The sequence below is a fragment of the Podarcis melisellensis genome (genome assembly GCF_964234715.1).
Source record: "Podarcis melisellensis genome assembly, chromosome: 18".
NCBI classification, from domain to species: domain Eukaryota; kingdom Metazoa; phylum Chordata; class Lepidosauria; order Squamata; family Lacertidae; genus Podarcis; species Podarcis melisellensis.
In genome coordinates, this window is record NC_138536.1 from 571,095 (window position 1) to 586,377 (window position 15,283).

The following is a 15,283-nucleotide window of genomic DNA, read 5'->3' on the forward strand; positions in this document are numbered from 1 at the left end:
AAGGGCGTTTCCGTGCGCTGCTCTGGTTCGCCAGAAGCGGCTTGGTCCTGCTGGCCACATGAACCGGAAGCTGTACGCCGGCTCCCTCGGCCAGTAAAGCGAGATGAGCGCCACAACCACAGAGTCGGCCACGACTGGACAAAATGGTCAGGGGTCCCTTTAGCTTTCCCTTATCTTATATTTTGGAAACATACATCCAGGGTTTTTTCCCCTTTAAATTTTTTTGGGGGCCCTAAGCTAGTTTGTTGAGCTTATACTTAAATCTGGTAGATGCCTGCATGCAATAGGTGCTGGGTTCAAGAGCCCGCCTGCCCCCAGAGGGCCATTTCCACCAGTCCGTTCCGAGACGGGGCCCATTGTTGTCGGCACCTTGAGAGACAATGGAGTGTGCTTCCGGGGGTGAAGGGGAAAAGCAGAGGGACGTCTGCTTGGGGTGCAAGTCTGGGCAGGGGGTCTGGGGGTCCTGGATATTTGGACTCAGTGGGAAAACAGCAGCTTCTTATCAATTTCCATTATTGACATTAGTCCTACGATCCTGGCCTGAAATCCCAGAGCGCTGCTGCCAGCCCGTGCAGGCAGTATTGCATTAGATGGATGTTTGGACTCAGCTTCTTATCACCTTCCAATATTGATATTTAGGGCGGTTTTTGAAGATTTTAACTGCACACAAAGGTTCCCCGGAAACCACAGGAGTCCCAAGTCGGGTTAAAGACCCCAGCCCTCTCCCCGCTCATTGCAATTTTGGGGAAGAAATTCAGGACACACGAGTAAATTTCACAATTTTAATTTCAACACTTGTACAAAAAAGCCACAAAGCCTCATTTCCAAACACAGGGGTTTTTTTGGGGCGGTGGGTGTTTCTGAAAAGGCCACAGGTATTCTATAAAAGTATGAACCAGGAAACCAGTTATTTTGCGTAAGTTCTGCATTGAGCCACAGCATATCAGTTAAAAATCATATTTACACATATTTACAACGTAAGGCCACTGTCCCAACATGGGGGGGGAAATCAAAATACGTTCCTCCCCTGGAGACCAGCAAGCTTTGGAAAGTGGAATGCAATTTCAGGGAGAAGAAGAAGAAAACAATTTTCTTCCATCCCCCCCACAACGTCTTCGAAATGCCCAGAATTTGGGGTCTGATCTGCGCCCCGAAAACCCCACACGACCCCCCAAAAAACTCATTTTCTCTGCCTTCAACAGCGCAAATCTTCCTTTCTCTCGTCTGCCAAGCTGTTCCGACCCTCTTTTCCCCACCTCCAAAACCCACAGGGTGGATCTTCCCAGAGCGGTGAGTTCGAATCCCGTCTCTGCAAAGCTTGGTGGGGCAGGAGATGAAATCGGGGGGGGGGGTCACCCCAAAACTTTCGCTCAGCCCCGCAATTTCTCCCACTGCCTGGGGAATCTCCCCGCCCTGTTTTCTCGCCCGTAGGTGTCGTCGAAACCGGGACTGCCGGATTGTGTCTGAGTCACAAGGCAGGCATTTCCCCTTGGGGGGTTCAAACGTCCCCATTTCCTCCTCCGTAAACCCCGCAGGATCGGTGCCGTCGGTCTGGGACACCCCAAACCTCGCCTCTGCCGCCTTGGGGGTCAAGGAGCCGTCTCCCCGCCGGAGCCCCTCTCCTCATTCGCACCCAGATGGCGGGGTCTCCTCCTTCCTCACGTGATCCCGTTCCCGGGAAACCAAAAGAGATCCATTCCAAGGGATCCGTTCCAAGGCATCTCAGCAGGTCATGCAACGGGGGCGGATGGCGGCGTCCTGTTGCGGATTGGGATCCACCTTGGAGGGATAGGAGGAGAAAGAGGTGTTAGCGAAGATTCGTCGAATCCCGGACGGGACCCCAGCGGTCATCTAGCCCAACCCGCTTCAAGGCACGGGGTTCGAGAACGGAGGAGGGCATAGCTGTCAACTGTTCCCTTTTTTAATAATAACAATAGTAATAATAATAATAATTTTTTATTTATACCCCGCCCTCCCCAGCCAAGACCGGGCTCAGGGCAGCTAAAGGGAATTTCCCTTATTCCGAATAGGATTCCTCGCAAGAAAAGGGAAAAACTTGACAGCTATGGAGAAGGAAAGCCCAGCATTCGCTTTAAGGGGTGTCCCCATTGAAGGGACCTGAGGGGTCACCCAGCCTGTGCAAAGAGCCCCAAAACTCAGGGCCGTGGGTTCGAATCAAGGTCCCTGCGTGATAGGCGGGTTGGGATGAATGACCGCTGGGGTCCCACACCCAAATCAGCCTTGTTCCTTCTCCCCACCAGCGAGACGGCCAAGCACAGCCGGTCGCCTTTCGAACGCCAGGGTTTCTAGTCCTCAGTAAGCTCACCTCGGAATAGAGCGGAGGCGGCCGGAAGCGGAATTCCTGGATGTAGGCGAAAAAGGGTCCTTCGAGGACGCCAGGGGGGGCCCCGCTGTCCTGGCCGGGGGGCGAGAGGGTCTCCAGGGGTCCCTCGCTGGACACGACGGACGAGTATTCGGGAGGAGCTGCAGAGAGAGAACAAGGGGAAGAGTTACAGGGTTGCTTGGAGCAGGTTTTCTTTTATTTTATTTTTAGGGGGTCATTTTGGGACCCCGACTTTTTCACCTCCCCAAGGCGTCTTGGCGCACCTGGTTGTTGTTCCCCCTCACAAGAACCCTGCCAGGTGGGATAAGCCTAAAGCAACCAGCATGCTGTCGGACTACAATTCCCATCGTCCATGGTCTATGGATAATGGGAGTTGTAGTCTTTTTCAAAAAAAGATCTTTATATAAAATTGTGTTTTTTTAAAAAAAAGTTCTTTATATAAAGCTATTTTATAAGAAAAGTTTTACAGATATAAAGTTCCCTTTATAAAAATCGTTTTTTAAAAAGTTCTTTATATAAAATCATTTTTTAAAAAAGTTCTTTATATAAAGCTATTTTGTAAGAAAAGTTATTCATAGAGAGAGAGAGAGAGAGAGAGAGAGAGAGAGAGAGAAAGAGAGAGGTTTCTGGTCTTTTCTAAAAGACTCCAAATTTTATCGATTGGTGCCGATGGGTCTACTCTTGAGTAGGACTTAGCTGGCGAAAACCCTCTGCAACACATGCACAATGTATAAAATTGCCTTGCAAGGTTTTTTTACGGGGTTCTTACCCTCGGGCTCTTCGGGAATTCCCATCCGGACCCAATCCAGACTGACGCTGTACTGGCTGCTGACGCTGGAGGTGCGGCTGCCAAAGGGGTGCAGGGGGATCGTGCCGATGACCAATGGGAGCTCCAGGAAAAGCTTCGACGTCCCCGGGATCTCAATGCAGACCTGCCGGGCGGGAGAAAAGAGGGAAATTTTAAATATAAAAATGAAATAATGTCCTCCTTCGTCTCACGCGGCGGAAAGTGAGTTCCCCGATCTGAGAATTGCAGAGAATCGATGCTGAAATCATAAAATCAGAGAGTTGGAAAGGGACACCCGAATGTCATCTAGTCCAACCCCGGAACCCCCATATAGGGCGGGATATAAATCCAGAAAATACTGTATTTTTCCGTGTATGAGACTATATTACCTCCCAATAATAATAGCACTGGAACGGGGTACGTCTGGGTTTCGGCGCTCGTGCATGTGCAGAAGCACTAAATCACACTTTGCGCATGCGCAGGAGACCAATTGCAACCTGCATGGATCACATTCGCAACCCAAGGTTCCACTCTATTATTATTATTATTATTAGAATTAGAATTTAAATACCGCCTTATACCCTCAGGATCCCATCCAACTCTATGAAGATCCCAAGTCCGAACTCTCAAAAAGCCCCGAACCAGTGAGCTTTGCTGCCGGCCTGTGTCGGCGACACTGGGTGGAGCATGTGGCCTCCAATGGCTCTCCGCTCCGACCACTAGGCTTTGCTGCTGGCCCGTGTCAGCGACACTGGAGGGAGCAAGCGGCCTCCAATGGCTCTCTTCACACACCCTGGAAACAGCAGAGTGCCCCCCCCCCAGGCAGAGGTTTCCGGGGTTTCCCCTCCCTCTCCCTCTCTGCCCACTAGGCCCTACTGCCCCGTCTGCTCACCTTGAGCGCATACTCCACATGGATGATGCGGCACTGCAGGATGGAGGGTCCCACGGGGGGGATCTTGAGGGCCCGGCCGTGCCACACCTCCCTCTTGCCGGCCGCGATGGCGTCGCCCACCATGGAGGCCACCACCGACTTCTTCTGCTTCTTGGTGCCGCGCGCCACAAAGGTCTGGGTCTGGATGATGGCCGCCTTGGGCACCACCGTGCGGGTCGTGCAGTTGTCGATCTCGGCAAAGATGGGGATCACCTCGCCTGTCAAGAAAATGGGCGCAATGCTGCGTTGGTGGGAGCAGGAAAACACACACCCTGTTCCTAAAGCCAGGAAAACTTAGCCGGGCTCCCTTGATAGTTTTCCTGCCAGCCAGCCGGCTTTATATTACATTGTGAGTGCCGCTAACGCAAAGATTGCGGGTTCGAGATCCGCTGCATCATAGATGACCCCCAGGGTCCCTTTGCCACTCTGCGATTTGACATTTTTATCACCGTTCCGCAAAGTGTTTTTAAGGTTGCATACGGAGCCCTGGGATCTTCTGATAAAGGGCAGTAAGTAATAATAATAATAATAATAATAATAATAATAATAATATTAAGACATCCGGAAAAAAATCAGGGAAATTTTCAATGTTTGAATTTTTATTCTGTTTTTAATGCTCTGTTGAAAGCCGCCCTGAATGGCTAGGGAAACCCAACCAGATGGGCAGGGTATAAATTATTATTATTATTATTACTACTACTACTACTATTATTAAATCGCAATTAGCTGGACTTTTGGGAAGAGAGGAAATCTCTTGTGGGGAGCGAAGGGCTGGCAGCCAACTCTCCATCCTCAGGGGTTTTTTTTAAAATGGGGGCCGAGCAGCCTGCATTTTCAGGGGTCAGGCTGGATGACCACTGGAGGGCCCCGATGGTTCGAAGCCACTGCGTTTCCGCAGGGCCACTGGCTGCTTCCCCGCAGGCCGATGGGCTGAGCTATGCCATGAACCCCACGCACCCCGATTTCCGCTGCCCCCACGACTCACCTGGGGTGTAGCCTTTCCGGTCGATCTTGGCTGAGACGGAGACAAGCCCTCGGTTGCAATACCAGGCGCGGGCCAGCTTCTCCTTGGCACCGGCTTGTGGAGCCTGAAGGGCACAAGCAGAGAAGACAAATTATTATTATTATTAAATCCATTTTCCAGATTAAAATTCGCATCACAACATAATACTGTATATAAAAGCGAGATTCCCAAGAATCTCCTGAATTTTCCCTCCTCCTCTTACTGCTAATCCTTTCCTTCTGCATCCAAATTTTAATATCTCCATTATGTCCATAGTCATCGTTACACTACAAGTGTTATTCCAGAAGATATTATTATTATTATTATTATTATTAAAGGCAAAACGTCCTGGGTTCAAAAAAGGGCTGGGAATAGCCCTTCTGAGCAGGAAAAAAGGGAGACCCAACGTTGCCAGGCAGCCATAGAATTGCAAAACTGGCATTTCCCCCCTTTTTTTCAATGTTATTTTGATTATTTTAGACCTTAAAACATTTCTATCCTGCATTTTGTAATTTTCATTTTTCACCTTTGAATATGTGGTCCATTGTTTTCTTTATTCCTTTTTTGTGAATTCCGAAAATGCAATAAAGTGTGTGTGTATATATATAGATGTGTGTGTGTGTGTATAATGAATCTCAAAACTTGAAGGAACCCCAAGGTTCATCTAGCCTGACCCCATAATTTGCCCGGCGCGGGGCTCAAACCCGCAACCCCGAGGGTCCTCACGCCCTACCGGCTGAGCTATCCCGAAATCGGGGAATCGGTCGCAGAATTGGAGACTCGCAAGGGACCCCTGGAGTCATCCAGCCTGACCCGAATGTTGCAGAGGTAGCAATGAGCTAAAGGGGTTCCGTTTAAGGCCGGGTGCTTCCCTTGGTTCCTAATCCGACCCAAATCCCTCCCCAAACCGCTTTGCCTCCCCGACTCACCAGTAACGCCGGCGTGTTGATATCGATGGGCTCAATAATGGTGAAATCCTTTTTGGCTTTCTTGACGGAGGACCAGGGACGGTGGAGCTTGGCCTTCACCCAATAGCGAACGCTCCCATGTTTCCCCTCAAAGGAAGTGGCCAAGGATCTGTCACGGGAAGGGAAAGGAAGTATGAAAAACAAGGCCTAATAATAATAATAATAATAATAATAATAATAATAATAATAATTTATTATCTATACTCCGCCCATCTGGCTGGGTTTCCCCAGCCACTCTGGGCGGCTTCCAACAAAATATGAAAATACAATAATTCACCCACTATTAAAAGCTTCCCTAAACATTTCCCTCCTGCGAGTCTGGAACCCAACCCAAAATATCTTGCATTTCGTTCCATTTCACTTTTAATTTGTACGCTTTTTATGTGCAGTTTAAGGCAAGCAAACGTACAAGAACAGACGTTGTAATAAGACGTCGCTTTAAGATGGAACGGTTCCCACCGAATAAAGGAATATTCTGCAATTGATTAGAATAGGACCCAGTAAAATTGACTCTCCAAACATTGGCAGATGTTTAATAAAAGGCTAACTTTAAGATGGAACGGTTCCTATCAAATAAAGGAATATTCCGCAATCGATTAGAATAGCACCCAGTAAAACTGACTCTCAAAACATCGTCTCAATAAAACGTTAACTTTAAAATGAAACGTCTCATCTCAAATAATAAAGGATCATTCCATAATCTGTAATAGGGGGCACAAGCTTGGGCAAAGGCTGATAACGAAACCATAATCGTAATAAACGCAACGGGGACATGCAATGGTGTCCGCGGCGCTGACATGCAATGGCAAATAGGTTTTTGCCACCAGGTGCAATCGCCCACAAATCAAATAAGAAGAATAATAGTATTCTGAAGACGTGTTTGACTTACTCTGGCAGCTGGAAAGTAAAAGGGAATTCGTGTCGGCCAGCCTGAAGTACGGTGATGTCTCCATTGTCTGTTGGGAAAACAAGAAATAAAGGAAGTTGAAACGAATAACAGACCTTTTTAAAAAAGAAGATGTTTTTCTGGAGCGGAGCTTTCTGTTTTCCTGCAGCGGTCAAACGAGGGAAATTCAACACAACATCCACACTCTGCCAAAAAGCATGTGACTCTTTTTGGCTCCCCATAAACAACCGGGGAAAGTTCAGACACACAGAGCGAAAAGACACAAAAGGAAGGTATTACACAACAATATTTTTCTCCCCCCCCAAAATATATTCGATTCCTACAGCCCAGGTGCCCTGCAAAAGGGAGTTTTTAACAGAAGGTGCCCCCCTCCAGAATTGCAAATATGCCCCAAGATATCCCAGGGGGTCTTGAAAGAGCCTGGCGTTATGTAAGCGCCCGGCTCCCAGGAATAGAATTGGCTGGGCAAAATCTGCTCCTCATGGAAGTTGAGCCAAGGTCAGCAAGGCCAGGGGGGGGGGTCCCAAAAGCCGGCAGCCGCTAATTTACCCCCTGGAAAGTTGCAAACAAACATCCCACCCCTATTCCAGAAACCTGCAAATCCTGTTTTCCAATGGCAGCTGGCCTCTCTTAAGGGAAAGCTGGGCCAGAGAATGCAAAAGAATTCTAGAATTGTTGGGAGGGGACCCTCAAAGGTCATCCAGCCCACCCACCCTCCTATGGCGACATAGGGCAACTGCCCTGCATGCAGAACGACACAGATTCAATTTCCAGGTCTGTGGGGGGGGGGAACTCCTTGCCTGGAAATCTCAGAGAGCTGCGACTGCCAGCCTGTGTGGGCAATAAAGGTGGGCTTCATATAAGCTCGAGCCCACCACCCAGAGTGTCTCCTGCTCTCAGGAAGCAGGAGATCTGTTGAGGTGCCTGGACTTGTGAGCCTCTGGGGTTCTCTAGGCAGCGGCAGCCCTGTCGGAGGGCTGCTGCCAGTCAGTGCTGGCACTACAGAGCCGGGTCCAAAAGCAGCTTCCCTGTCGAAAGCTCCTCTTTAGGAAGTAGCAGAGCCGCCTCCCGTCCGTGTCGGCACTGCTGAGGTAGAGAGGCTTCGCAAGCAACGTGGAGAGAGACAGAGAGACAGACTGGGCGCTTGAGCGGCGCTCCCGAGGAGGGCAGAATGGCAGGGGAGAAGAGAGCGCTGCCAGCCCGTGTCGGCCCTACAGAGCTGGCTGGACAAGCAGCTTCCCTTTGGAAAAAAGGAGTTTTTAACGTTGCATTAAAAAGTCCGCCGAGGCGCAGAGGCTTTGCAAGAGAGAGACGGATCGCTCCAAGCAGGCGCGCCGGGCTCCCGCGGAGCGCAGGGCGGAGAGCGAGCTTGCGCGCTCTGCCCAAGCTCAGAGGCCGCCTTACCTGGCGGGGCCAGGAGGGTCTGCCGGTGGCTGAGGAATTCCACTTGGTCGCTGTAGCTCTGCGTGTAAGCGGTGCTGGATCCGGCGCTGCGAGACTCCGTCCAGTGGACTTTGGCCGCGCCTTGCGCATGAAGATGGAGCGCACCCAGGCGCGCCGTGCCGGACAGCTCCAGCACCACGCGGCCGGCCACGCTCTCCCCGGAGCTGAAGACCGGCGGCGAGGCCACCTCGGGGCAATCCAGCTCCACCGAAAGGCGTTTCACACGGTCGAAAAGCATCCTGGCAAACTCGCGTGTCAGTAAGCCTCTTCGGCTGTTGTGTGCGCACTGCGCCGCGCGTAAAGCTTTTTCAAGGCTCTCCAAACCGCGCCCCCTGGATCCCAGCGCCCTATGGGCGCAGGCGGGGCGGTGCGCGGCAAAAAGCCCTCCCCTAGAACCCCCCATCCACCCCCCTCTTCCCACCCCCAATGCCCCCAGGTCTGGCCGGCAGCTGCAGGCTTTGGCAAAAACAAGGCAGCGAGCATGCGCGCCCGGGCTGGTCACTTTTGGAGAGATAAACTTTCCTCCAGTTGGGCAGGGAAGGGAAGGCAAACAAGAAAACTGAAACGGCTGAGCCAACAGACAGATATCCATCTCTCCTTTCTTCGTTTATTTATTTTTCAATTTGTTGGTCCTATTTGTATCGCAACCTAGAAACGTTTCCATTGAATTTGCGGGTTTTTGTATCGCCGCGTAAAGTGACCAAAAGCAAACGCGAATTGCCCAACGGAAAAGCCGGTGGCGAAGCTATAATTCACCCTCCGACGCACGCCTGTCAATGTATTTATTCTTTCATTCCTTCCATTTATAAACCGCCCTTTGTCAAGATTAAATCGGGATTAAACAACGTAACAGCAGGCAGTATGAAAATATATGCAGTAAGAACTCTTTCCGTGCAAAGTATGGGCCAGTTCAAACCTTCGAGAGAATAATTTACTGTTGGGCCCTTATTTTGGGCTTAATAAACTGAAACGATAGAATTCCAGAGTTGGACAGGGACCCCTTGGGGTTATCGAGTCCAACCCCCTGAAATGCAGGAATATTTGGCCCCATGTGAGACTCGAACCCACAGCCCTGACATTAAGTTGCTCAGCCGGGCCAGTTTTGCCTACACTGGCTGGTAGCAGTTCTTCAGGGTTTCAGATTTGGTGTCCCCCTCTCCGGAGACGCCAAGGGGGACATTTTGTACACCAAGCTCTGCTTCTTCAAAAGACACTAAGAATCTAGTCCTCGTGGTTTACGGCCACCAGAAACGGCACAAGGATTGAATCCATAAAGAAGCCTTTGCGACGGGGTAGTTTCCATTGTGAAGAAATGCAAGCGAAAGGCAGAGCGTTGTTAACTTTCGCAACTCACCGCTGCTTGTTCCCGCATCACGGGGGTTGTCTGGATGACCCCCCCGGGGTCCCAACTCTGCAATTCTACCATCCCATTGCAGGTGTGACGTAACTGACAATTAAATCTGATTTTTTCCCCAGAGGGCTGTCTCAAGAATTTCCTCTTCTTGCATAATTCCCAGCTGGATTCCTCACTTGGAACATAGGACAACTGGCCCATCTGATTTGATATTGCCTGCACTGACCGCCAGCAGCGGCTTCCTGGGGTTGCAGATTCAAGCGTCTCTCCCAGCTCTGCCTCGAGACTGAGCCCTTCTGCATTCAAAGCAGGTGTTCCAACCCTTTCCTGGAAAACTAAGATTGCCTGGTACTGCGTTGGACAAGGGGGCCCTCAGAGGTGCCTACACTGACTGGCAGCAGCAGGCAAGGGGATATTCCCAGACGCCTTTGTAGGATTGAGCTGTGCCACCAACATGGGCCAAGTGGCCTGCACATTTGAATTCGCCCCCAACCCGCTTTCTGGCCCCCAACCTCCTGACCTGGGCCTGCCCTAGATTCCACCCCCCAATCATTTGGTCCTGGGCCAACGGGCTTTGGAAGGAGACGAAAGGCGTGGCCGTGTTTCTCCGCCGGCGGGCAGGGCACCTAATCTGGGGCATACGGGGCGTGCCTCTGGGCCCACGCCAAACTCCGTGGGAGACAGGGGAACTCCTGGCCTCATGGGGCTGAATCGCACCGGCAGGAAAACCCACAAGAAAGGAGCCAGCTTCTTGCAAAGCCCTACCGGCCCAGGGCGAAAATGTAAAATCTCTGGGGGGCTGCAAGCAGATGGCAAGGGGGGTAGGGGTCCCCGAAACCCCCTTTTTGGATCACCGCAGTGTCCTGCTCCCAGCCTGAGAAGATCCCAAGCAAGGTCTCTCACGCCCTGCGGTGTTTATGCACCTCCGACCCCCACAGGCAGCGTTGCACAGTGGTTAGAGTGCTGGCCCGTTAGGACCTGGGAGTGAGACCTGGGTTCGAATTGCCACCGAAGCTTTGCTGGGCAGTCTTGAGGCTCTCTTTCGGCTGGGAACTCAGCTAAAGCATCCAGGGCAGAATAAATAAATCAGGTAGACTGCGGTGATCTGTGGAGGCTCCATGCACTGCCAGGGGAAAAAGTATTTCATGGGGAAAACAGGACCAAGACGGGTAGAAAACAACAACAGCAACACAGAAAACGTTTTGTTTGGAGCAGAAGGGGCCCTTGGCACCAGAGCAAAGGGAGCTGGAGCCATCTGTCCCCTGGCACCGTCTTCCACCCACTTTGCTGACCCCTCCTGGCCTCAGCTGAGAACTAAGTTCGAATCCCGGTGTGTTGCCTGCAAAGGACAAGGGCGACGCTTAGTGGCTCAAAGAGGAACAGCGTCGCTCAACAGAGTTACAAAAAACAACAATCAGAAGTTGTTTTTGCTAAATTGGGCTTAGCAAATACAGTGGCCCCTTGGTTCTCAGGCTTGATCCGTTCTGGAAATCCCGTTCCAAAACCAAAGCGTTCCGAAAGCAAGGCACGCTTTCCCATAGAATGTCATGCAAAACGGATTAATCCGTTCCAGTCTTTTAAAAACAACTCCTAAAACAGCAATTGAACGTGGATTTTACTCTCAAGACCGTTGATCCGTAAAATGAAAGCAAAAAAATAAATAAGACCCTAAGCAACGGTAACGGGGCTCTTTCTATGTCCAGCTGTCCTTTGTCCACAACAAATTGTTGCTGTTTTTTGTGTGGAATAAATGCTATATGGTAATTTAAGGACCTCATAGGCATCTCAAGCCATTTGCACATCACAAAATATGTATTTTATCAAAGTCACTGTTGAACTGAAATACAGTTAAGAAGAAGTATATTAATAGTGAAATAACGATGAGGCTCTAACTTAAAATGATTTTTGATTCCTAACAAACTTTATAATGCAAATGCATGGACATTTGGCAAGAACAAAAGTTCCTTTGGAAACACAATTAACAAAGACTCCTCATCTAGTCTCTAGATACTTGCTATAACGTGACATAATAATAGCTGTAAATATATGATGCAAACTACTAAGAATGATAAATAGCAGAATCTAGACACCCTATATATAAAGGTAAAGGGACCGCTGACCATGAGGTCCAGTCGTGGCTGACTCTGGGGTTGCGGCGCTCATCTCGCTTTGTTGGCCGAGGGAGCCGGCGTCCAGCTTCCGGGTCGTGTGGCCAGCAGGACTAAGCCGCTTCTGGCGAACCAGAGCAGCGCACGGAAACACCGTTTACCTTCCCGCCGGAGTGGTGCCTATTTATCTACTTGCACTTCGACGTGCTTTTGAACTGCTAGGTTGGCAGGAGCAGGGACCGAGCAACGGGAGCTCACCCCGTCACGGGGATTCGAACCGCTGACCTTCTGATCGGCAAGTCCTAGGCTCTGTGGTTTAACCCACAGCGCCACCCGCGTCCCCCACCATATATATATACCTATATATACACACACCCTATATCTAGAAAGGAGCAAAGCAGTGATATTTGAGGGAGCAGGCTAGCAGGCGGGGCCCATGCCTCACATCAGAGGAGCCTACGCAACCCAAAAAACTGTTGCTGGATGTAGGTGTTATTCCATTTGTCTTTCATCTTATATTTTGGAAATGTACATCCAGTTTTTCCCCTTTAAATTTTTGGGGGGGCCTGCAAGAGAGGGGGGCCCTAAGCTAGAGCTTGTTTAGCTGATACGTCAATCCAGCACTGGCCTAGATAGATAAATAGATAGATGATAGATGATAGATAGATAGATAGATAGATAGATAGATAGATAGATAGATGATAGATAGATGATAGATAGATAGATGATAGATAGATAGATAGATAGAGATAGATGATAGATATAGATAAATAGACAGATAGATGATAGATAGATAGATGATAGATAGATAGATAGATAGATAGATAGATAGATATAGATAGATAGAGATGATAGATAGATAGATAGATGATAGATAGATAGATGATAGATCGACAGATAGATGATAGATGATAGATGAGATAGATAGATAGATAGATAGATAGATAGATAGATAGATAGATAGATAGATAGATATTTTGGAAATGTACATCCAGGTTTTTTTCCTTCAGTTTTTTGGGGCCCCCAAGAGAGTGGGGCCCTAAGCTAGAGCTAGTTTAGCTTGTACGTAAATCTGGCACTGCTTGAACCCGTGGTTCCTGAAAGCCTCAGGAAAGGAGATTTCAATGTCCCTCCCAATTCTATGACTCTATGTCTCTCCCTGAGCTTGGGCAGCTGCTGCCGGTCAGGGTGGGCCATATGGGCCTGCCTAAATGGGCAAACATGCCGAGCGATTTCGCACCAGGAAGCGTTGCCAAGCAGTTATCAGCCGAGTCGTGCCGGATCCAAGCAGCGGCAAGGAGCTTCGGCGTTTACCAAGCCGGCTCTGCGTTCGAGTGTCGCTGAGTAAACAGCATCTCTGAGATCCCCAGAAGGGTTTCTGGGGGGGGAAGAGATGTCGCTGCCTGGAAATGGGCCTGGCAGCTGCGAAAAGGCCAAATTCCACCCTCGCGAGATCCTGAGCAAGGGAACTGGAAATAAAACTGCCAATATATATTGCATATTTCACTTCCAATGTTTTCTTTTGAAATCTTTACGATGTTTGTTCCCTTCGCCGCATCTAATATGCATCATGCAGCCAACTTCCTCTGCAATGTTTTATTGGGAATGTTTTAGTTTCCTGTTAACTTTGTTGCTTTGAATGTGCATTTTAGACTCCTCTTTCTTCGGGAAAGTTTGGGTCCAGATTGTTTTATTTGGTTGTGAACCGCTGTGAATGGTTATAACAAGGCGATGATTGGATTGTAATTGAAAATTAATAATAATAATAATAATAATAATAATAATAATAATAATATACCCCCCAAAAGAGCAAGGAGATGGAGATCTGCCGGATTGCGAGTGCGGGAACCCCTCTCAAATTATATAGGTGCCCGAGCCCTCACCAAATTCCCCACGAAGAGGCCGGACACCTGCAAATTTCTGTGCCAGGGCCTTGCGCCCCGTGTGGCACCCACAAATTTCTGCGCCAGGGCCCTGCACCCTGCGTGGCAGCCACAAATTTCTTTGCCAGGGCCATGCACCCTGCGTGGCACCCACAGATTTCTGCGCCAGGGCCATGCACCCTGCATGGCACCCACAGATTTCTGCGCCAGGGCCCTGCACCCTGCGTGGCACCCACGACGGCGGGGCCAAGCCTGCTCTCCTGCCCTCTTACCTGGGATCAGGTGCGTCTTCCTTCTCAGGTAAGTCTGGAAGGCGGTGTAGTCGCTGTAGATGGTGTTCATGCCAACGCTCTTGCCCTCCAGCCAGTGGGCAGTGGCCAGACCACGGGCGCAGACGGCCAGCGCTGTCACCTTTTCGTTGTTTTGTTGTGGTTGACATTTTATTAATTTTCCAAAAATAACAGAAACGAAAAGAAAAAACAAGACAAAATCATCACAGAACCAAAAAACGCACATCATCAAGCAATTTTTAAACTATGTTGTTTTGCACCACTTCCCACTGTTTTATGCCTGTTCCTGCAGGTCTATAAAACCTTGTCCAGTTTCAAAACCTCCTTCACCTTCTTACAAGCGACTTTTGAAAGTTACACTGATGTGGAAATTTATGCGCAGAGCTTAAGAAACACGCATTAAACATTTGCCCTTTTAAAACAACACAACAACACAACACAAAGTCTTCCTCGGGGTTCAAGTTATCTCATTTCTCCTGCATCGTTCCATAATTTATTTTGCCAGTCTTCTTTTTTTTTGCTCTATAAACCCATCAAATCCTGTACACCCCAATAGCATAACTTCAGGGTTTTTAAAATAAAAATAATTTTCAGCATTCTCTCACCTTGACCCTCTTGGTGACGTCCAGCACTACTTGTCCGGAGAGGACCTCTCCGCCCCGGTAGACGGTGCCACCTCCGGGGTGGCCATCCAGCTGCACGGCGAAGCCCCTCACCCGGGTGAAGGGGTGCATGGCAAAAAAGGGGGGGCCCCTCTTGCTGGAGAGCTCCGTGGGCACGGTGCCTTGCTGGAAGCTGGCAGAAACCCTCAGAAAGGGGCAAATTTTGGGGCAGCAGCAGCTGCTGCTTTGGGGCAAACTGGGCTCCAACTCCTGCGCCGCCCTCGGACAGCGCCCGGGCTGAACTGACAGCGACAGGCAAGGAGAGGGAAAACCCTTTGCCAAGACCCCTCCCTCTGCCCCCCTTCCCTTTCCAAAGCCCTCCTCCTCCTTCAAGGGAGCGTCTTAAAACTACAGGAGCCAGAGAGGCGGCTCCGGGGTGCCAGCTGCCGCAAAGCGCAAGGCAGGAGGGGGCCCTGAGTTCGAATCCTGGTCCCTTTGGGGTGGGGTTTCCCTTTGGCACAGCCGTGGGTTTTTTGTGGATCTACAAAAGGGGGCGGGCGCTCAGAGCCAAAGCATTGAAAGGAACTCAATTGACGGCAAATATAACAAGAAAACGAAGGGGCTTTTAAAAACTGAATAAAAGTCGCTTCTGCCACTCGAATC

At 49.8% G+C, this 15,283-nt stretch overlaps 1 protein-coding gene across 2 annotated transcripts; it reads right to left on the reverse strand.

Moving 5' to 3' along the window:
* Positions 1-768: 768 nt before the first annotated feature.
* On the reverse strand, positions 769-14,949 carry ARRDC2 (arrestin domain containing 2). Of its 2 annotated transcripts, XM_081895738.1 has the most exons (9): positions 14,624-14,949; positions 14,001-14,139; positions 6,923-6,989; positions 5,995-6,142; positions 5,048-5,150; positions 4,024-4,280; positions 3,114-3,276; positions 2,327-2,484; positions 769-1,779 (listed from the first exon to the last, which is right to left on the reverse strand). In XM_081895738.1, exons 1-9 carry the CDS (start codon positions 14,750-14,752, stop codon positions 1,723-1,725), a joined length of 1,221 nt encoding a protein of 406 aa, XP_081751864.1. In that variant the 5' UTR covers positions 14,753-14,949; the 3' UTR covers positions 769-1,722. The 2 variants fall into 2 exon arrangements, with proteins under 2 accessions (XP_081751864.1, XP_081751863.1); XM_081895737.1 differs by lacking the exons at positions 14,001-14,139; positions 14,624-14,949 and adding an exon at positions 8,345-8,660.
* Positions 14,950-15,283: the final 334 nt, after the last annotated feature.